The sequence below is a fragment of the Typopeltis vanoorti genome, chromosome 4 (genome assembly GCF_054136105.1).
Source record: "Typopeltis vanoorti isolate ZY-2024b chromosome 4, IOZ_Tvanoo_1.0, whole genome shotgun sequence".
Lineage (NCBI taxonomy): Eukaryota > Metazoa > Arthropoda > Arachnida > Uropygi > Thelyphonidae > Typopeltis > Typopeltis vanoorti.
This window is the reverse complement of record NC_143552.1, coordinates 34,926,163-34,944,935: the sequence shown is the minus strand read 5'-3', so window position 1 is coordinate 34,944,935 and position 18,773 is coordinate 34,926,163. Positions and strand designations below refer to the sequence as shown.

At 35.5% G+C, this 18,773-nt stretch overlaps 1 protein-coding gene across 1 annotated transcript in view; it reads right to left on the bottom strand.

Annotated features, from left to right (window-relative positions):
• Window positions 1–1,054: 1,054 nt before the first annotated feature.
• The window catches only part of LOC150107219 (uncharacterized), a 28,637-nt gene continuing 10,918 nt past the window's right edge, over window positions 1,055–18,773 (bottom strand). The window contains exons 2-5 of the mRNA XM_090391723.1: window positions 9,637–9,766; window positions 7,223–7,368; window positions 6,455–6,590; window positions 1,055–1,301 (exon numbers count right to left, since the gene is read on the bottom strand). Coding sequence (XP_090247849.1) covers window positions 1,055–1,301; window positions 6,455–6,590; window positions 7,223–7,368; window positions 9,637–9,766 — 659 coding nt within the window. The remainder of the gene's footprint in view (window positions 1,302–6,454; window positions 6,591–7,222; window positions 7,369–9,636; window positions 9,767–18,773) is intronic.

Here is an 18,773-nt window from a genome sequence, read left to right as displayed (position 1 = left end):
TAAATATATAGTTGTACATAATTTATAAATATAGCTACGTTTATTAAAATCAAAGACGTAAGTATAGAATACTAGCTCTTTATTTGAGTAAGAATATTTATCTGCAGACAATGCAAAAAACTATTTGCCAATTTGTACTTTGAACGGATACATCAACTTAAAAAATTCAGCGATATCTCAGTTAACACTATGTTGTAATTCATTGATATTTCAGGTAGTACATGATTTTCATGGCTAGAATCACAGACGACCTAATAGGTAGAGAAAGTCTGAAGAATCATGAAAACACCATGTTGTGGTGATTTTTCTAAGTTATCTAAGCCTCAGCTCGCCCATGGTATTTAAATAATGTAGATAAGTAACCTCCGGTGACTGAAACTCTTACAGATCTTAAGTTTTTCGGTCTGGTGGGCCTAGCTAATAACATTTCCGTTATAAAATCAAAACCTGAAGGATCCAAGTTACGCTGCAAATATCAATGCTTATGAAAGTGTTCAGGTGATAGATGAGTTCCATTCCATAATGTAAGACGACCATCCTGTTGATTGTAAAATCTGAAATTGCTTAAAATCTTCCCTTGTGTGAAATCAAAGGAAAAGAACTCCATAATTATCTTCTGATCATTAGTTCATCAATGATATTACTGTGCAAAAGGTATTTACATTAATTTTTTGGAGGATGAGATTGAATTTCAAAAAAAAAAAAGACTAAATCACACTTTTCCATTTCTCGTCAAATATTTTCATAAATTCATAAAAAGGTCAATGTTAACAGCATGCACTGCTTTAAGCGCAAATGATCTCTTTTTGAAAAATAACGGTTATTAACTAAAAAAGTACAATACAAAAAATATCATGGATTACAGATTCTGGTTTGTTTGTTTGTTTTTTGTTGAATGTAAACTGCTTTTATGAAACCCAATTGCAAAAATCATTCGTGACAAAAGAAAAGTAACATATTTATTGAAATAAAAACACTTTGATGGTAATATTATACAGAATCGTGCATTTACAGCATTGTTAGACAAGCCGGTACAGACTGTACCGTCTAATCTCTAGTTCCCTAAGAAAACAGAGAGAAGTTTGGAGAGCTGTGATGAGGAGCTTGCACCTTGTGGTACTGTTCCAGCAGCAGGAAGATGGCCTTCGCATTTAGGTCCAGCAGGCTCGAAAGTTCCACAAGCTAAGTTAGGCAGATCACCAAGCAATGAACTTATACCGTGTTGTAATACTTCAACAGCTTTTTTGCTACATTTTGCTTCCACATCAGTCTCAATACAGCCGAATAGCCTCGTAACACCGCTGATAAATGATAAAAGATCAAGTTACCATAATGAATAGATTAATAAGTTTAAAAGACAGGTTTAAATTTGTAATGAAATTAGGCATCTTTTAGGGTTAAACATTAAGCGGAAAGAAAATATCCAAGATTCTTTACACCATAAGAAATAAAATAAGAAGTAAATAAAGTCACCCACTGACTCTTACGAATTTAATTATATCATTTAGCTTCAGTTAATACTAATAAATGTCTCCTTTCAATCAGCATATTACATTTTTTACTGTTTCCTTTGTGCCCATTTTGTAACATAATTTCTGAATCAAATTTAATTGATAATAGTCGTCTTAAATTAGGCAACGAGGCGAATGGGATCTCACTATTGTTTTACTAAAGAATTCCACTCTAGATTTATTGCAATTCACGAAGAGAATCTCTCTGTTAAAAACTTTCAAAATTGTCATATTAATATACATTAAACTTTCCTTTACAGAAAAAAGGTAGAATGGCACGTTGTAAACTGCTGTAAAAATTTAGTAACGATTGTCTATTTTTATATAAACATTGAACCAATCTGAACACGTCAGCGAAAGTCAAAATGAACTGAAAATCACTGAAATTAATCTTTTTAAAATTTGAGTTTCTTATACTGGAAATTTTTAGAATACTAAAATCCACTTTAAACTTAATTAAAACATGTTAATAATAATAAACTTTTAAAATTTATCCAAAATATTTATAATCAACTTTAAGACCATTTCCATTGAGTTCTTGTTAAGACTAATAGAAAATGTGACATTTTTTTCTAATTTTGACAATAATTCCAGTTCAAGTTTTGAATTAGTTTCTCAACAGAGAGGAAAAAAAATTAAAAAACAAATATGTTTACAGTATGAAAACACATTGAAAGTGGTATGTATTTTGAATATGGCTAAGAAGTCATATTTAAAATTTATTCGAGAAAATTGATCTAATTTCATATGACTGTATTAACTTTTAGTGATGTAATAATAATATTACGTGATAATAGTCTTGGGCTATTATCACGTGGCTGTCGGCAAAAATCGTAAATAATTCCCTTCATTTGCCTTCAACAGTTGAATATTGGCAACGAGTCATATGCCTTTTCTCGTTCTTTCGCACACACCTTTTCTTACATTTGGCTAATTATGGATATATTATCCATTCATTACTTCTCCTTTTTGTAAATTCACCCTACTGTTCTGAAATTTTAGTGTAAATCTGGGCTTCCAGTGGATGTTTTATAACTATTTTCAAATGTCTACTAATGGATGCCAGTACGCTTATTTCCCTGGAATTATTCATATCCTTTACATTTCCCTTTTTTTTTTGTTAATGGGCAAAATATAAGATAAATTCCAGCCATCAGGTATTCCCCCCCCCCCACTAAACGTTGATTAAATAATTTTTTTATAATTCTAAATAGATTATCTACCGATAATTGTCCAGATACTTTATCAATTTACAATTGATATCAGTATGTGAACCTCAATATCGGATATGTCCAACTTTGGCTTTGATCACCTCCTGCACCCTTTGAGGGAGGCCTTCCACCTGATGTCTGCTGCAATGTGCAGCAGACATCAGGTGGAATTTGTCACCATTCTTCTATCAGAGCTGCACTGAGTTGTGACAGATCGAGGACGTGCTGCTCTTGACCTCAATCGCCGCTCCAATTCGTCCCAGAGATGTTCGATGGGGTTGAGGTCAGGATTCTGTGCAGGCCAGGGCAGTCGTTTAACACCCATCTCTTCATACCATTCCATAACAGCTACAGCTTTGTGCATGAGACATTGTCGTCTTGATAGTAACACGGGTCCGTTCCATAAAAAATTCCACAGTGTAGGTAACACCTGATTATCCAGAATATCAAGGTACTGAGCTGCCTTCGTGAAACCACGAATAACAACCAATGGTCCCACTCCAAACTAGCTGAATGCAGCCCACACCATTACTCCTCCACCACCTAACTTTACTGCGCGTACAACTCCAGACTGCCTCCACACCCACACCCTGCCATCAGACTGGAAACAGGTAAACACCTTGATTCATCGCTCCAGAGTAAAATTTTTCCCTACTGGTCAACTGTCCAGTTCATACGCTTTTTGTACCAGGCCAGGCGAGCCACCTTGTTCGTTCGTTGTTGTGATGTTCGGCTTGTGTGCCGCTGTTCTCCCGTCGAAACTCAGTAAATAGAGTTCTTTTTTCGTACAGTATTAGACTCACCATGGTATTCCTGGGGCTCTGAAACTCATCAAGGATGGTCTGTGCATTATATAACATAGCCTCCTTTTACATGCTACCGTTTTAACACCTTCCTATCTCTATCAGTCATTTTCAGCGGCCGTCCTGGGTATTTTCCTGCTCTAGTGCTGCTAGAACATCTCCATTTGTTGATCGCATCTCTAACTGCTGATTTTGGATGCTCCAGTTGAGCAGTAGTGGCAGGTATGAACATGCCACCAATGTGACAGCCCACGATGACACCTCTCTCGAAGTCACTGAGTTCACGTCATGTTTCCATACCACCTGCATTCAACTGCTATGATGAAATACTGCTTCCTACTATCTGTACACCGTCTTTTATGTTATTAACAATCCTGGAATGTTCCATAACTTCAAATAACAGGAGTGTCGGGATAATTATTGGACGGACAGAAAAAGGACGGACATGATGAACCGTCGTTTTTCTGTAATATCTTCTTGCTTCTTCAAGAATGTACACTTTGAGATGGTGATATAATTAAGAACCATTCCAGTTCTCCTTTATATCTATTCTATTACTGTTGTCATTTCGAATTATATTTAAAGAGTAAGGCTGTGAGGCCAGTATATTATATCTGTTAATTGCATACGTTCCTCTGGTCGGTTTGCCTGTTTTGCCGGATGCAAATTTCAGGCTGGAAAAATTCCGCCAGTTCCGTATGAGTCACGACAACTCACCTTCAGTTTTGAAATTCTTCACTCCTTAAACAGGATTGAAACTCATGTCTTTCAAACCAAAGAGTATTTCCGTAACTCGCTGAGCAACGGAAGTTCCTGGGAAGAGATATAGAAAATCCTAGTATCTTTAAGAACTGATATGTGGAGAATCCATGAGTAATTTTAGGAAGAGTGAGACTAGCAACGGCAATTTTTAATAGAAGAATTGTGTATTTTGGATGAGTTTTGAATTTGCTAGGAGTTAATTAAACAGTCGGATTTTCATAATATTTGTAACATGGCGTGCACTAAATTCAATGGTGGTTAGATTTTGCGTGAAAGGAGCGGCAAAAAGATTCTTGGCAATAATAAAAAAAACAACTTAACACTTGAAGGAGAATAATTTTATATCATTATGCTTATTAATAGTCTCTTTTGAATAATCACACGTACAGGAGACGGCGATGAATACGGCCTGTCATGTGCTAGTTGTTGTTTTTTTAAGTAAGAAAATGTCATCTCACACTTTTCATGAGTGAATTCAAGTCATTTAGTAAATTAAAAGGAAGAAAAGAGATGCACTATAACATCTCACTGAAACTCCAGAGAAACAAAAAGAGTGAGTAAGAACTATTTTTTTAGCAAGAGTAAGAAATTTTTGACAATTAGAATGTGCATGTCACCTTCTATGATCATCTTGATTGAATACGTTCAGATTTGCAATGAGGTTTATTTTCACCATTTGTGGTGACATCAAAGAATTTGATGTCACTACAAATGGTGAAAATATACACGCTGATAATCGCTATATGCTATGCCCTTCTCATTTGGCACAATATAAAAATGGTAAATCGAATTACTTGTGCTCTTCTTATTATTTCTTCATATATTTGATCTTTATACTGGGGTTTAAAACTTAAATAAATGTTTTTACGTCTTTTAGTCCCATACGAAGTAGGCAGATGCTCTTCATCATCTTTGCTAGTGAGCTTAAGGCTTTCATGGAATGGAGACTTTCTGCGGAGAACGCAGAAAGTCTCGATTATGTAGATAATGCAGATATCTTGTGGTCCTAAGTCCGATCTGGGATAATTTAATTTCTAAAATAATGATAACTCTGCGATTTTTGAGTTGAGAAGTTAAAAATAAGAGTTTTCAAAAGAAAAGACTTGCGTGTATGTGCAGATAATCGATTAATTCAGAAACAGCTCAAAAAAATAAAAAACTGGAATCGAACCCCTAATGTTTTTTTTTTTTCTGACTGTCTACGCAATGCAAGTAAACACATTTTCCGAATTATTACACAGGTTCAACATCCCTTTATTATTACAAAATTAAACATAAGTTATGAGTGAAGTGCCACCTGTGTAGAATATTCTTCATAGCAATTGCTGATCTGTGTTTCTTCCAAAGAAGAAATTAAGAATAATAATAAGAAGAGAAGCTTTAATATTGGTGTCGTAAGGTGTTTTTTTTATGGCGAAGATAGGAAATAATATTTTTGCTCATCTTCAGATGGTTTTGAACATGGTTAAAAGAGATGAAATAAAAATTGTGATTATTAAAATAAAATATTGCGAGGCCTTTTCATTATTATTATTTTTTATAATTTATTATTATTTTTTTTTAAATCAGTACGCTATTCTCTCTCTTTCTGCCTTTTCCCATCGCAGTAGATGAGTGCATTATCTGCTGATTATAGGTGAAAGGAGAAATAAGAATGCACAGCTATCACCCTTTCTTAATCCTACTTACGATTATACGCATGTAATCATGTGTGATATGCAGTCGTTATTTTTGAATTTCTGGACTAAGATTCCTTAGTCCAGAAATTCAAAAATAAATGTTTTGTGTAGATAAGGAACTTTATCTACACAAAACATCCTTCAGAAATCTACGGGGAAAATTCCTGTAACTACTCCCTACAGTGAATAAACGGCTATATTATTAATTAAATCATTATTTATTTTATATAAATAATAATCAGAGCATGAATGTTCAATGGAAATCAGAAATAATATATCTAAGCAGTGATCTGAAATCATCGCAAAATACCTTTCATTTACAGGAAATGCTGCTGTATGTAATTTATGTTAAGTCCAAAATTATATTATGTTGCTTAATTTATGTTATAAATGTCCATAAAATTTCCACTCTCTCACACTCGTATGCGCGACTGTGAACGCTGTTTTATGCTATTATACCCTTATGAACGGCTATTGAGCATACTCACCAGCACAAAGAAGCTAAGCGACTCTCTGGTTTTTCGTTTGGAATGAATTCCATCACTGCTTGTATATCCCGGATACATTTTTTGCTGTCATCGCTGGATAGGTACTCAGCTAAACATGGAGACACTTCTAGAAATTCTGAAAAGAAAATAACAAAGAATCCTATACTTCTGAAACATTTATTATATTTTTATTAAACCTGTAAAATTGTCACACTTTCACACTGGAACTGAACTGTGAAAGGGGGACCGTAGTGTCCAAACTATGAGACCCTTCCTTACTAATAACGCCACCCTCTGCACTACCTGACCGGACGATTAGCTGGAGTTGCTGATATAAAAGGCGCGCTACCTACAGAGCACTTCCGTAGTTATTTGGTTTCGACGGGGTCCTGGATTGTGAGTGTGTTTCGTATCTAAAGCATTATATAACATAACGTATTACATAACATAAGGGCGTGTTGATTATATATAACCTATAATCAATACTCCTTTATAAAACGACAAAGGTAATTCCACATTATATCTGCCAGTATGTTATAATTTTAAGAATATAAGGTATTGTAAGATGCTTTAACAGACTCTTTCCATATTAAGATTTATTACAGAATTTCCTACGCAATACGTAATCTTGCATATCAGTTTGTTTCGAAAAAAGTGATGAACCAGAATTCGTAAATTAGTAGGAAACAAATTGTTGCTCCTTAAGTAGTATATTATTAATATGTAATTTTGACCAAATTGGAATTGATGGGTTGACCTATAACTTACCAGTCTGTGATTCCGATCCTGGTGTGCAAAACTCTTTCATATTCTGCCTTGGTAAGTCATCTATTATGTCAACCAATTCTTTTTGCATCGGCGTCAAATATTTCGAAGTATAATTATTAAAGCAATCTGTCATTTCATTATAGGCTCTGAAAAAGAATACGTTAACATGAAAACCTTTTTCATAAAAGTACATTCTTAAGACGAAGATGTGTTCTATACTATGACTCATTTAATCATCAAGCCTATAAATGAAACTTAAAAAAAAAAAACACTTCTAAACAGAAAAAAATGTCCACTTTTTGTGCTGGTACATCTACAAAAACAGAAACATAGAGTAGACGTTAATACGTTTGATATAATATTTAAAACACCAAACTGTTCCGAATTATTCACTACATACCCAAGTTTTTGTGCTTGATAGACTACACATTTTCCTTTGATTAATATTTGGGGAAAAGGTTATATAAATCTTCAGTTATTTGCGAAATTATGACTATTTCATTAACATATAAAATGTAGCCAATATTAATTCATGTATTATTTGGAAAAATTTCACTCCTCTTTTATTATTAGTACCCTTTCATAGATAACATTAGAAACGAAATTCCCCTTTGTGATCAGCATATTTTCAAGAAGCATGGAAATGGTTTGAAACAATATGAATGTCAATAGTATGTTGGGTTAAGGGGATAAAAATCCCTTATTGTTTTTCAGCCAGTAAGCGAAACGAAGATCGAAAACTACGATCTGAACGTTTCATGCCGACGAACTGTCGGCGGATCCAAGCGTAAGTGACCACTTAGTAGTGCCACATCAGGCTCACCCCGTCACCGAGAAGAACTTCTCAGCACTGGCTCCTACCCAGTGGCAGGCTCACCCCACCACCAAGCAGAGCCATAATCTCAGCGGTCGCCCCACTCAGAGACAGAGCAAAAACCTACCTCCAAGTGGAGCCTCTCAAAGCCAGATCCGCCCCGCAGTTGGGCGATCTTTCGGGATCGTCTTATTTTTAGAGCCCGCTTCACCTATACATAAAGTTGAAACCGGTCTGGGTAGTGACCTCTCCTCATAATGTAAAACAGTACTGCATCTCCTAAGAGCTGTGTGTTTTACATTATAAGAAAATATCAAGAATAGTGAGGGAGCTTGCTCCACCTTTGCAGCGAGTTGCCGTGGTGTGGCACTACCAAGTGGTCACTTACGCTTGGATCCGCCGACATGAAACGTTCAGATCGTAGTTTTCGATCTTAGTTTCGCTTACTGGCTGAAAAATAATAAGGGATTTTTATCCCCTTAACTTATCAACCTCGCCAGAAAAAAATAGCCGTTTGGCTTTTCATCTCAGTATGTTGGGTTATTTTCGCTCATATACATATATTTAATAGCACATTATCTTGTAAAACGTTTATTTAATTTTGTTTCATTTCATACTTAAAATGAGAGGACTAAACAAAATTTTATTGAGAATTCGAAATATCAAAAGTATAAAGACAGTCCCTGAGAGTTAATATGCATTCAAAAGGAAATACAAAGCAGAATCTAATGGATGGTACTTCCTTTTGCACAACGCACCTGAGTGATATTCCACTGTCTTTTTAAGATTCTTAATGACATATATTACGCAATCATTTGCTAATGGATCCAGTATGTAAATAGGCAAGATTAACATGCGGGCTCACAACAAAAAGAAGGTGCATAAATATGATGCGGCCTGTGTTCCTTGTTAAAAGGAAAAATTAAGAAAGGGAAATAAATTAAGAGTTGAAGAAAAATGTTGTCTAAGAAGACACATCAATTAGACGATAAAAAGGCCTTGAGACGAGTTTCCCTGAAGTAGTGAACACTTAAAATAGTATTTTAAAAGTGAATTTATTTAAAAACAATTAAAGTTTAAAAAATTAAATTAGGCTTTCCTTTATGCTTTCTCCAGTCTATCATATTTTTTCCGAATACTTTAATCCTTTCGTGTGTACGTATTTGAAATTAGAAAAACATAGCTGGAGCCTGCAAATTATCACTTTCAAGTTTGTGTCAGTGACTGAAGAACGCAGGCAGTTTTCATGCAGGGCCTCTGTTTCACTTGCAAACGTTTAATAGAAAGTAACTAAATAAGATCATAAATATACTGAGCATGCGCGATGCAGCCTTTAATTTCTGAATTTTTGATAGTAGTAGTGATAATATCATTCTGCTGGAAAGACACGAATCTTGTCTAGGATACAGCAATCCTGCACATGGATTTTAACTGAAGATGAGTTAGCCAGTTCCATATGAAGACTAGAGGATTTTTCTTTTGACAAAAAGAGGATGAAACACACTAGCTTCAAAACATTCCGTCACCTCGAGGTAATTTCGATTTCAACCAACCAAATCCCCCCCCCCTCTGGTATAATGAATAACTCAATTTCACTTACTCGCAGAACGATACCACTCCTTCATTGTCCACTGGAATGAGATTGTTTCCTTGGGCACTTAACATCATGGTAGCCATGCATAAATCAAGTTCTCTCCAGTGGCAGGCTTGTGATGAAACTTGGTATTCACCTGAAAAAAATTAAATAAATTTTAGCTTCGTTGATAAAAAATTAGCCTTTATACGTCTCCATATTATAAAAGGTCCAACTACAACTTAAGATGAGTTTATACGAGGCTGATGCATGATAGCTCTTCCCACAACCGAAGTTTACAAAATTATAGGATCAATTTCTCACTGGAGTTTCGAAATCATTGTACTTTGAATATATAAATATAATATAAATATATTATAAATATAATATATAAGGTATTGCTTTATGAAAAGGTGCTCAGATAAATACATGCTTCGTTATTTGATATTACGTGTACAAAACTGGTGCGCATGTACAAAACATAGCAAGATGTACAAGAGTCCGATTAAAATATTATGTTGATGTTAAATCATATCCTCTGAAATGTTCAGAGGATATGATTTACTGGAAGTTTTTATTTAAGTTATTTAAAGAGAATGTATCCTTGTTGAAAAGACAGGTGTTTGAATCATATCAATTGCTTTCGTAGACCAAAGGTCAAATAGCCATCGCTAAAAGAACTAACTCCAGATCAGAAAGAACTGACACACATTTTCCTAATTGTTTCCAAATATACATGGACACTTATTTGCGGATACCGTCTGTTGAAATAATGTGCACACGTATGTTTATGTACTGTATGACATCAAAAATGACAACTAGAAAACGAACATTACGAAAGAAGCAAGCATTATTGTGGAAGATATAGGTAACTTGGAAAGACATCAGCCTTAACCAAGAAGATGCTGATGGATTCATCGAAATAAATGAACCTTACAGATCCTGCAGTATTGCTGTGCATAACTTGCACCTTCTGCAGTAAATAAATTATCCTTATTAATGTACTTAGGCTGTTCAGTAAGTAATAAGACTATATTTATACAGAAAACAGATTACCTTTAATCGTCATCATTTACATGGTCTTTTTCGAAGTAAGTACTGTGAGACGCGATGCATTTGTCCCAACGTTGCGTCCACTTCTTAAACACATGTGAAAGTCCGTTTTTTGAGAGTTCTTTCAAAACCGCCTCCGCAGCTTTTACACATGCTTTGTTGCTTTCGAAATGGCGGCCTCTTAGTGGTTTCTTGAGCTCAGGAAACAGCCAGAAATTGCACGGTGCGAGATCAGGACTGTATGGAGGATGTGGTAGGATATCTGTGTTGTTCTTCTGCAAAACGTCCACTACACAACCAGCAATATGTGGCCTTGCAATATCGTGGTGCAATAAGAAGTCATTCTTCAGCAATGGACGCTTCCTTTTAACGTGCTTGATGATAATCGCTGCTGTGTTGATCATTGTCTCTGTGATGGACGTTGAAGGTCTTCCCTCACGTTCAAGATCTTCCACATTTTGCCTTCCTTCCTTAAAAGTTTTATGCCAGCTAAAAACACTTGCACTCGACATTGCTTCATCGTGGAAAGCTTCGCGTATCATGTTAAAAGTGTTCGATGCCGATTTTTGCAAACGCACACAAAATTCAATCGCATAACGCTGTTCCAAGGACGCTTCCATTTCGAATACTGGTCGCGCCTTGAAGGCGCTCCGAAACAAGCTTGCGTTTAGTCACGTGAAACTCCTGCACATCAGCCCGTATATGCCATCTATCAACCTCTTTTGTTAATATAGATAGCAACATTTCTTTATTCCACAGAAATTAATATCGTGATGAGTAGTTTCTCCACAGTAAAATTAGTCATTACTTATTGAACAGCCCACGTATATTTCAGTCTGATGACTTTCCAATGATCTGTTAAGTTTTCAGAATGCGTAAAAATTAGCTTGAGTAGATAACCCAACTTTGCTATTGCGAAATATCTTCAGAACACGTGCTTATCTCTCCTCGGACAAGGCATACAGTTATGAGGAAGTCTGAGTTATCAAGGACTGATGCGTAGACAAACCAGTCATACCAGGTCTGAGGATATTTTCTTCATACAATGAAGAGACCTTGAATCAGTTATTCTGATAATTGGCATTGAAATCATTTTTTTTCAGGAGGAAAATGATAAGCCTCGACTTACCGAAGAAACCCTAGTTATCAAATACTAGAAAATAGATTATTCTAGAATATGCTTTCAAAGAACTCCTTTTCTACAAAACCCTTAAAAGTTAAACTTATAACACTTGAACAGTAATCAAATTTTTTTGGTTTAATAATATCATCTTTAAGTTCCTTTATAGTTTAGTACGTGATGTGAAGAATAATTTTTCGTCTTGAATCATAATATTCATTCTTCCCGAACCAAACAAAAAAGGTAAAGCGAATATGAGCCTATTGTCTTATGAAGCAATCATTGCCACTCAAGAAAACTCGGTACAAATTTTCATCATCATCATCATCATCATCATCAAATTCCTGCCATGTACCCTCAAGGGATGTACAGGATATGACAGTACTACATGAAAAAATTACATCATTACTAACTTCCTATCTACAATTTTCCTCCAAATCAGTCTGTTACTTGTCAAGACTCCAACATTATCAGATCTTATATTTCTATCGTCTAAAGCACTTTGTACCGTATCAATCCACTTATATCTTGGTCTTCCTCTGGGTCGTTTTCCTGCCAACCTAGCAGAGAACACTTGTTTTGCTAATCTTTCCTCTCCCATTCTATTTAAGTGACCATACCATCTGAGATTAGCTCTGCTAATGCATTCCTGGATGCTGACAATGTCAAGTTCTTTCCTAATATCCTCATTTTTAACATGATATTGCCATTGATGCCATCTGTTCACGCCTCTAATCTTTCTCAGGACTCTCATATCTGCGGTCTCTAGTCTTTGGTCAAGTGTTTTACTTCTGACCCAGCTCTCAGATCCATAAGTTAAAATTGGTTTGAACACAGTCTTGTATACAGCTAATTTAGTGTTCCGACTAATTTCTTTCTTATTCCATATGAATTTATTCAATTGACTTCCCACCATACCAGCTTTGCTGATTCTGTTGTCTATTTCTATATTTAGTTTACCATCTTCAGTAAAAATTGTGCCCAAGTAGCTGAAATGTTTTACTTGTTCCACAGGCTCTCCATTCACAACACAGTTGACATTTTTCAATGATTCTGCCTATTTTCATTGTCTTTGTCTTTTTATTGCTGACCTTCATACCATATCTATTACAACAGCTATTCAATTTAGTCAGAGAACCTTGCAGACTTGTAGCGGATTTATTTAGAAGTATAACATCATCCGCATAAAGCAAAGAGCTGACATTAACATCTCCAATTTTGATATCAGGTTTAATACCACATTCCTTCATAATGTGATCCATATAGATAATGAATAACAGAGGGGATAATGTACATCCTTGTCTCACACCAGATTTAACATTAAACCATCTTCCTGTACTTCCTTCAATTCTAACTGCTGACTCACAACTCAAATAAAGACCAAGTATTGCTTGATATAATGCCCCATTGACACTATATAACTGCAGCGTATTGAATAGCTTCTCTCTTGGCACCTTGTCATATGCCTTTTCCAAATCGACAAAACTTAAATACAGATCTTTGTTATATTCCCATGCTTTCTCGACTATTTGTCGTAAAGTGAAGATCTGATCCTGACAGCCTCTATTTGGCCTGAATCCAGCTTGTTCTTCACCAAGCTTTTCTTCCACAATTCTTCTCAACCGTTTCTCAAGTATACTTGCATAGATCTTGCCAGGAACACTCAGTAGGGAAATACCTCTGTAATTCTCACATTCAGTTTTATTTCCCTTTTTATATATGGGTACTATGAGAGCTCTACTCAAATCATCAGGAATTCGTCCCTCTGTCCAGGCTTTCTGAACTATGAAGTGCAGCCACTGTAAGACTCTTATACCACCATACTTCAGCATTTCTGGTCGAATATCATCTACTCCTGCTGCCTTTCCACATTTCAAGCCTTTGATGGCTTTTTCTACTTCAAGTATGGATATGTATTCCTGACTGCATGCCTGGTCAGTATTTTTTATCACTGTGCTGTCATCACTGCTTGTTTCATTTAGCAGATTTTCAAAGTAATTACTCCATACTTCAAGGATATCTTTTTCTCCTGTTTTCATTTCACCTTTATCATCTCTAATTCCTTTTACAGCACTCTTTCCTACATTCCTAAGCTTCTTCAACAACCTCCAGAATATTTTGCCACCTTCTTGATATTTATTTTCTATATTCTTGCCAAAGTCTTCTCATGACTTTTGTTTAGCTAGTTTTACACACTGTTTAGCTTTCTTACATTTGTCTCTGTATTCTGTAAGAGTAAAAGCTGACTTATTTGCCAGGAACTTTTGATATGCTTTCTTCTTTTCCTTCACTGCCTCTTTAACTTCCTGTGTCCACCAGGGAGTTCTGATTTTTTTATCCTTGCACACAACCTCACCACATGCCTCTCTGGCAGAATCAATCAATGTTTCCTTTAGAGTTTGCCACTGAATCTCCAAGGTTTGATTCCTGTTCTCAAACTCTTTCATTTTCTTTTCAATAATATTTCTGTATTTTAGTCTACAGTTCACATCTGAGAGCTGCTCAACTTTTATTCGCTTTAAAACTTTCTTACATGTTATTCTTTTCAATATGAAATTCAATTTTATCCTGCTCAAGACTAAATAGTGATCACTTCCAATTTCAAATCCTCTGTACACTCTGGTGTCCTGCACCAGGGAGAAAACATCACTATCAACAATAACATAGTCAATGAGACTTTTCGTATTCCTAGCCTCTTCTCTCCATGTGAATTTGTGCACATTTTTATGTTGGAACATGGTGTTAGTAATAACCAGTCCATGTCCTGAGCAGAAATCCAACAGATATTTGCCATTATTATTAGCTTTGCTCTTTTCTCCAAATTTTCCCAAAATATTTTTGTATGTCTCACAATCATTTCCTACTCTACTATTTAGATCCCCAACAAGGACCAACTTTTCCTTTTTCATTGTGTCAGTTGCTTTTTCTAAAGCCTCAAAAAAATTTCTCCACTTCTACCTTAGTAGAACCTTCTGTGGGACCATAGGCACAAATAAGTCTCATTGTCCAGTTCCCCATTCTCATATTTGCCCACATTACTCTACTTGAGACTGACTGCCATTCAAGAAGATTAGCCTCGTATTTTGTGTTGAATACTATGGCTACTCCTTCTTTTCCTTGATTGTCATTGCCTGAATATAACATTTTGTATTTATTGCTCAGAAAGATCTCACCAGTTTTGGTCTTTTTTGTTTCAGTCACCCCTATTATGTCGATCTGGTACTTATCTAATTCCTCAGCTAGCTCCATTTCTTTGCGATTCAGGCTTCTTACGTTGATAGTACCGATCTTTAACTCTGGTGATGTTGAGTTGGGGTTTGTTTTCAGATTTGTTCCAGTAGCTGACTTTTCGCTGTTCGCCCTGGTTCCCTGGAGAAAACAACGGGGGCCTTGTTTAACCGGGCGACGCCCCAGCCGGCATGAAATTTTGTCATGTTGTACCATCATTTTTTATTTTGGTTTAACCAATAAGAATACAATTTGGTCGGCTAAATCCCAAATTGCCAGCCCATCCTCGTTCGTTCAGTATCAAAGTAGATACCCAACAGGGTGCACCACGAGAAGGTGAGGATTGGACATTAGGTCAGAAGCCCTGGTCGGTTCTCCGCATTCCTTTAAAGGCTATGTGGAGGTCTCCTCTCAGTTATACAGCTTTGACCCTTAAGCACCCCGGTACAAATTTTTTAAATAGTTTATCTATGAAGCTTTGGGGTAAAGAAAATTCTAAACCTATATCCTAGCTTTTTTTGTCAGCGATGATAGAAAATTCATCCAAGAATTAGCATCTGTATTATATACGAGGAGTGGGGTCTGGAAAGTTCTGATAAACACCTGATATACCCACGAGAAAGAACATACCAGTAACAGAGTTTGAAGGTAAGTTATGTTCTTATTATTATATCCTCCTATGTTCTTTTTTGTGGTTATATCAGTTACTTGAATATCATTTTGTCTTTAGTGTTTATCAGAACTTTCCAGCACTCTCCTCGCATTTGTGAATAGTGATATCTAAATAGTATCCCGAGTTACTCGCTCTGACTCCTGCAGGAATACATCCCGAAACTAATAACAAAATAAAGTTTAGGCCTTATTATCTTATGTTTTCTCATTCAGCGACGTCATTACCGCTTTATTCTGACCATCTCGTGCTCTCAAGTTGCTATAATGGAGCCAGAGATTCGGATTCGATTTCCTTCTAGTAGAAGAGTGACAATTATAAGCACTTTTCCAGTGAATGTGACTTACTCAATTTAATATCAATTTAAATCAGATGGCAATGTTTTCTTCTTGGTTTTTAGTCCCTTAAAAAAAGACAACCTGCGCGGAATTCTTAATAATCCGGATTGATCCCAATCTGCTAACCGAGATTCCGAACTCTCCTATTTGTCATATAAATGAAGAATAGTTAGTAAACAATATGATAATCATAATTAATTTCTAATTGCGTTACATTTGTACTACTACTACTGATTTTTTTAATCAAATAACATGAGTCTTCTTTGAAAATATAATCCTGCTTGGATTTTGACCGTGGCGCACGCCACAGATTTAGTAATGACATGCTAATGCTTCGAGGTCACTAAAATGACAGAATTATCCTATAAATCAGAAAGAATTTTAAAGGTTTTGTTAAGACAACATCCCCTAACCAGTAATTTTTCTGCACAGAGGTGTTTGGGAAACGTAATATATATTTTCTTTAATTTCTAGTTGACCTCTATGACCGAACTCATCCACTATGCCACAGTGGCATAGAATATCTTTAAAATACTTGTCAGTATTGGTTATTTATGTGAGGAAAGGGTTGTTAGTGTTAAAACTTTAAAATGTTAGATGGTTTCCATCCACAGAAAAGTGAAACGACTTCGTTTTTATATGTAAAAAAAAATTCCGGTTTGAATTCAGAACGAAACTTCAGGCTTATTTCATCATTAGTCAATCACAAGTACTAATATAGTTTAGTTTCTTTTAACATTTGAGGACGAAAATATATAAATACAATCATGAAATTATATGGACAGCCTGGTTGGCCATATGATTGGTGTATTCGATCTCCATCTACTAGCTAGTGAGTTAGAATCTCGCATTGAGCATGGTTGTTTGTCATTTGTCTTTAGGCGGAAGATGAGTTTTATGGAAATCTGGTTTCTGGTTTTAACTCTTGGGAAAATAAGGGTTCAAAACAAAAAGTGCTTTTATTAGCGATTTCCTCTATAAATGGAGCGTCACTTATTATTTGGAGTTTAAGGAAATCACAGAATAAAATCAAACCGGAACTACTTCGAAAGAAAAATATTAAAAGACATAAAAATAAAATCGTATCTGGCATTTTGTAATTTGATATTCTCCTTGATAAGATGTTTTCGAAACAAAACGGAAGACTTCAATGTTTTCTGATTGGCTATTCGAACTTTTAATGAAAGAGGCACCTCCGTGATAATGAAGTCACTTCACGTTATCTTAACACCAAGGACAGTGACTTATCTAGCAGTTCCCCTGTTATTTGTCTCTAATAACGCAAATACTTGAGTTTCTTAGGCAAACCAGTAGATGTACAATCGACAAATTTTAAAGCCTCATATGAAAATATGATTGGGTTTTATAACCTACTGTTTATTGGATTGTTATTAAGGATTCACAGACAAATTTAAGATTAAGTTTCAATAATTAATACATAAACTTCTGAGAAGCAAAAACATTTTCTTCTAAAATTTAGGTTAAGTTTCAAATTCCGTTATAATTAATTGTTGCATACTTTCAACTAATCCAAGCGTTCGGTTTAATTTTATTCCAATGTTCCAAGAAGTTAATGCTGGGTTTTATTTTTACTACAAACTAATACATTTCGATAGCATACTAATATCGCAGTTAAGGAAAAGAAAGAACCGAAATTAGTGGCCTTTGAATCGCATAAACATGCTTATTTGAGAGTATTATCCATATTCGACAAATATGGATAACACCAAATATTTCACTCGTATCCGTCCAAGAAGAAATAAAACGACAACTCACCAGATACTACAATAAGTACAATAGCGAAAAAGCACTTCATCTTGCAAACACAATCCAAGAAATCAACGACTTCAAACTCGAACTTGTATGTTTCTGCTAATTATCCAATCTAGTTTATATGAGATGTCATCCCTTAATCGCCGCCCATTTCCAATTCCCTGAGGCGATGTGCAGCAAAAAATATCAACTCCAAGGGGGGGGGAGATAATTAGTAAGAGATAAAAAAGGGGAAGTGCGAAGGCTAAATTATAAGCAAAACTCTGCTCCCTCTATTAATGTTCGCCCCGTTTTTTTCCATGTTTTGAGCTAGCATTTGATTCTGCGAACAGCAAATTGCATCATAACGATGGTGCTAATTCTCTACGAACAGCCTTGGAGCATTGTTCTCCTATTTGATTAGCACAAATAGGCGGTGATCATTTGGACAAACGCACTGTAGAAGTTATAAAATGCACACAGAAAGCAGAGCTTTAAGAACCATTCTGGAACCTTGTTAATATCGGTGACGTAATGTGTCATTGACAATGCGCTTAGCAAAACAGAGGTGTCTTTTTTGTGCAGAACAAGTTATCTCGACGAACCGCTTCTTCTTCTTCTCCCCCCCCCCCCGCTCTCCTTCTCTCTGGCAAAAGGAAATTAAAAGGCAGTTAATAATCAAGTTTATATTTCTACATGCTTCTGTTTGAGATAATACCAGATGGAACAGGTCTTGATGGTAATGCAAAGATTACTGACCAGAAAGAAAGAAAGATAAAATTATCAATATCAGTAAAATAAATCAGTAATTTTTTCTCTCGAATAACGCAAAGAAGCTATTTAGAAGCGACGCTGTTTATGAAAAAAGAAGAAACGTTTATGTTTATGCTTTAGGCCATTTTTATTATCGAATGTAACAAAGTTTCTACTTTCACTCCGAAGTGAACTATAGATTATGGGGAACATTAAACAGAATAAATTTGAGAGAAAGAAGACATATTTT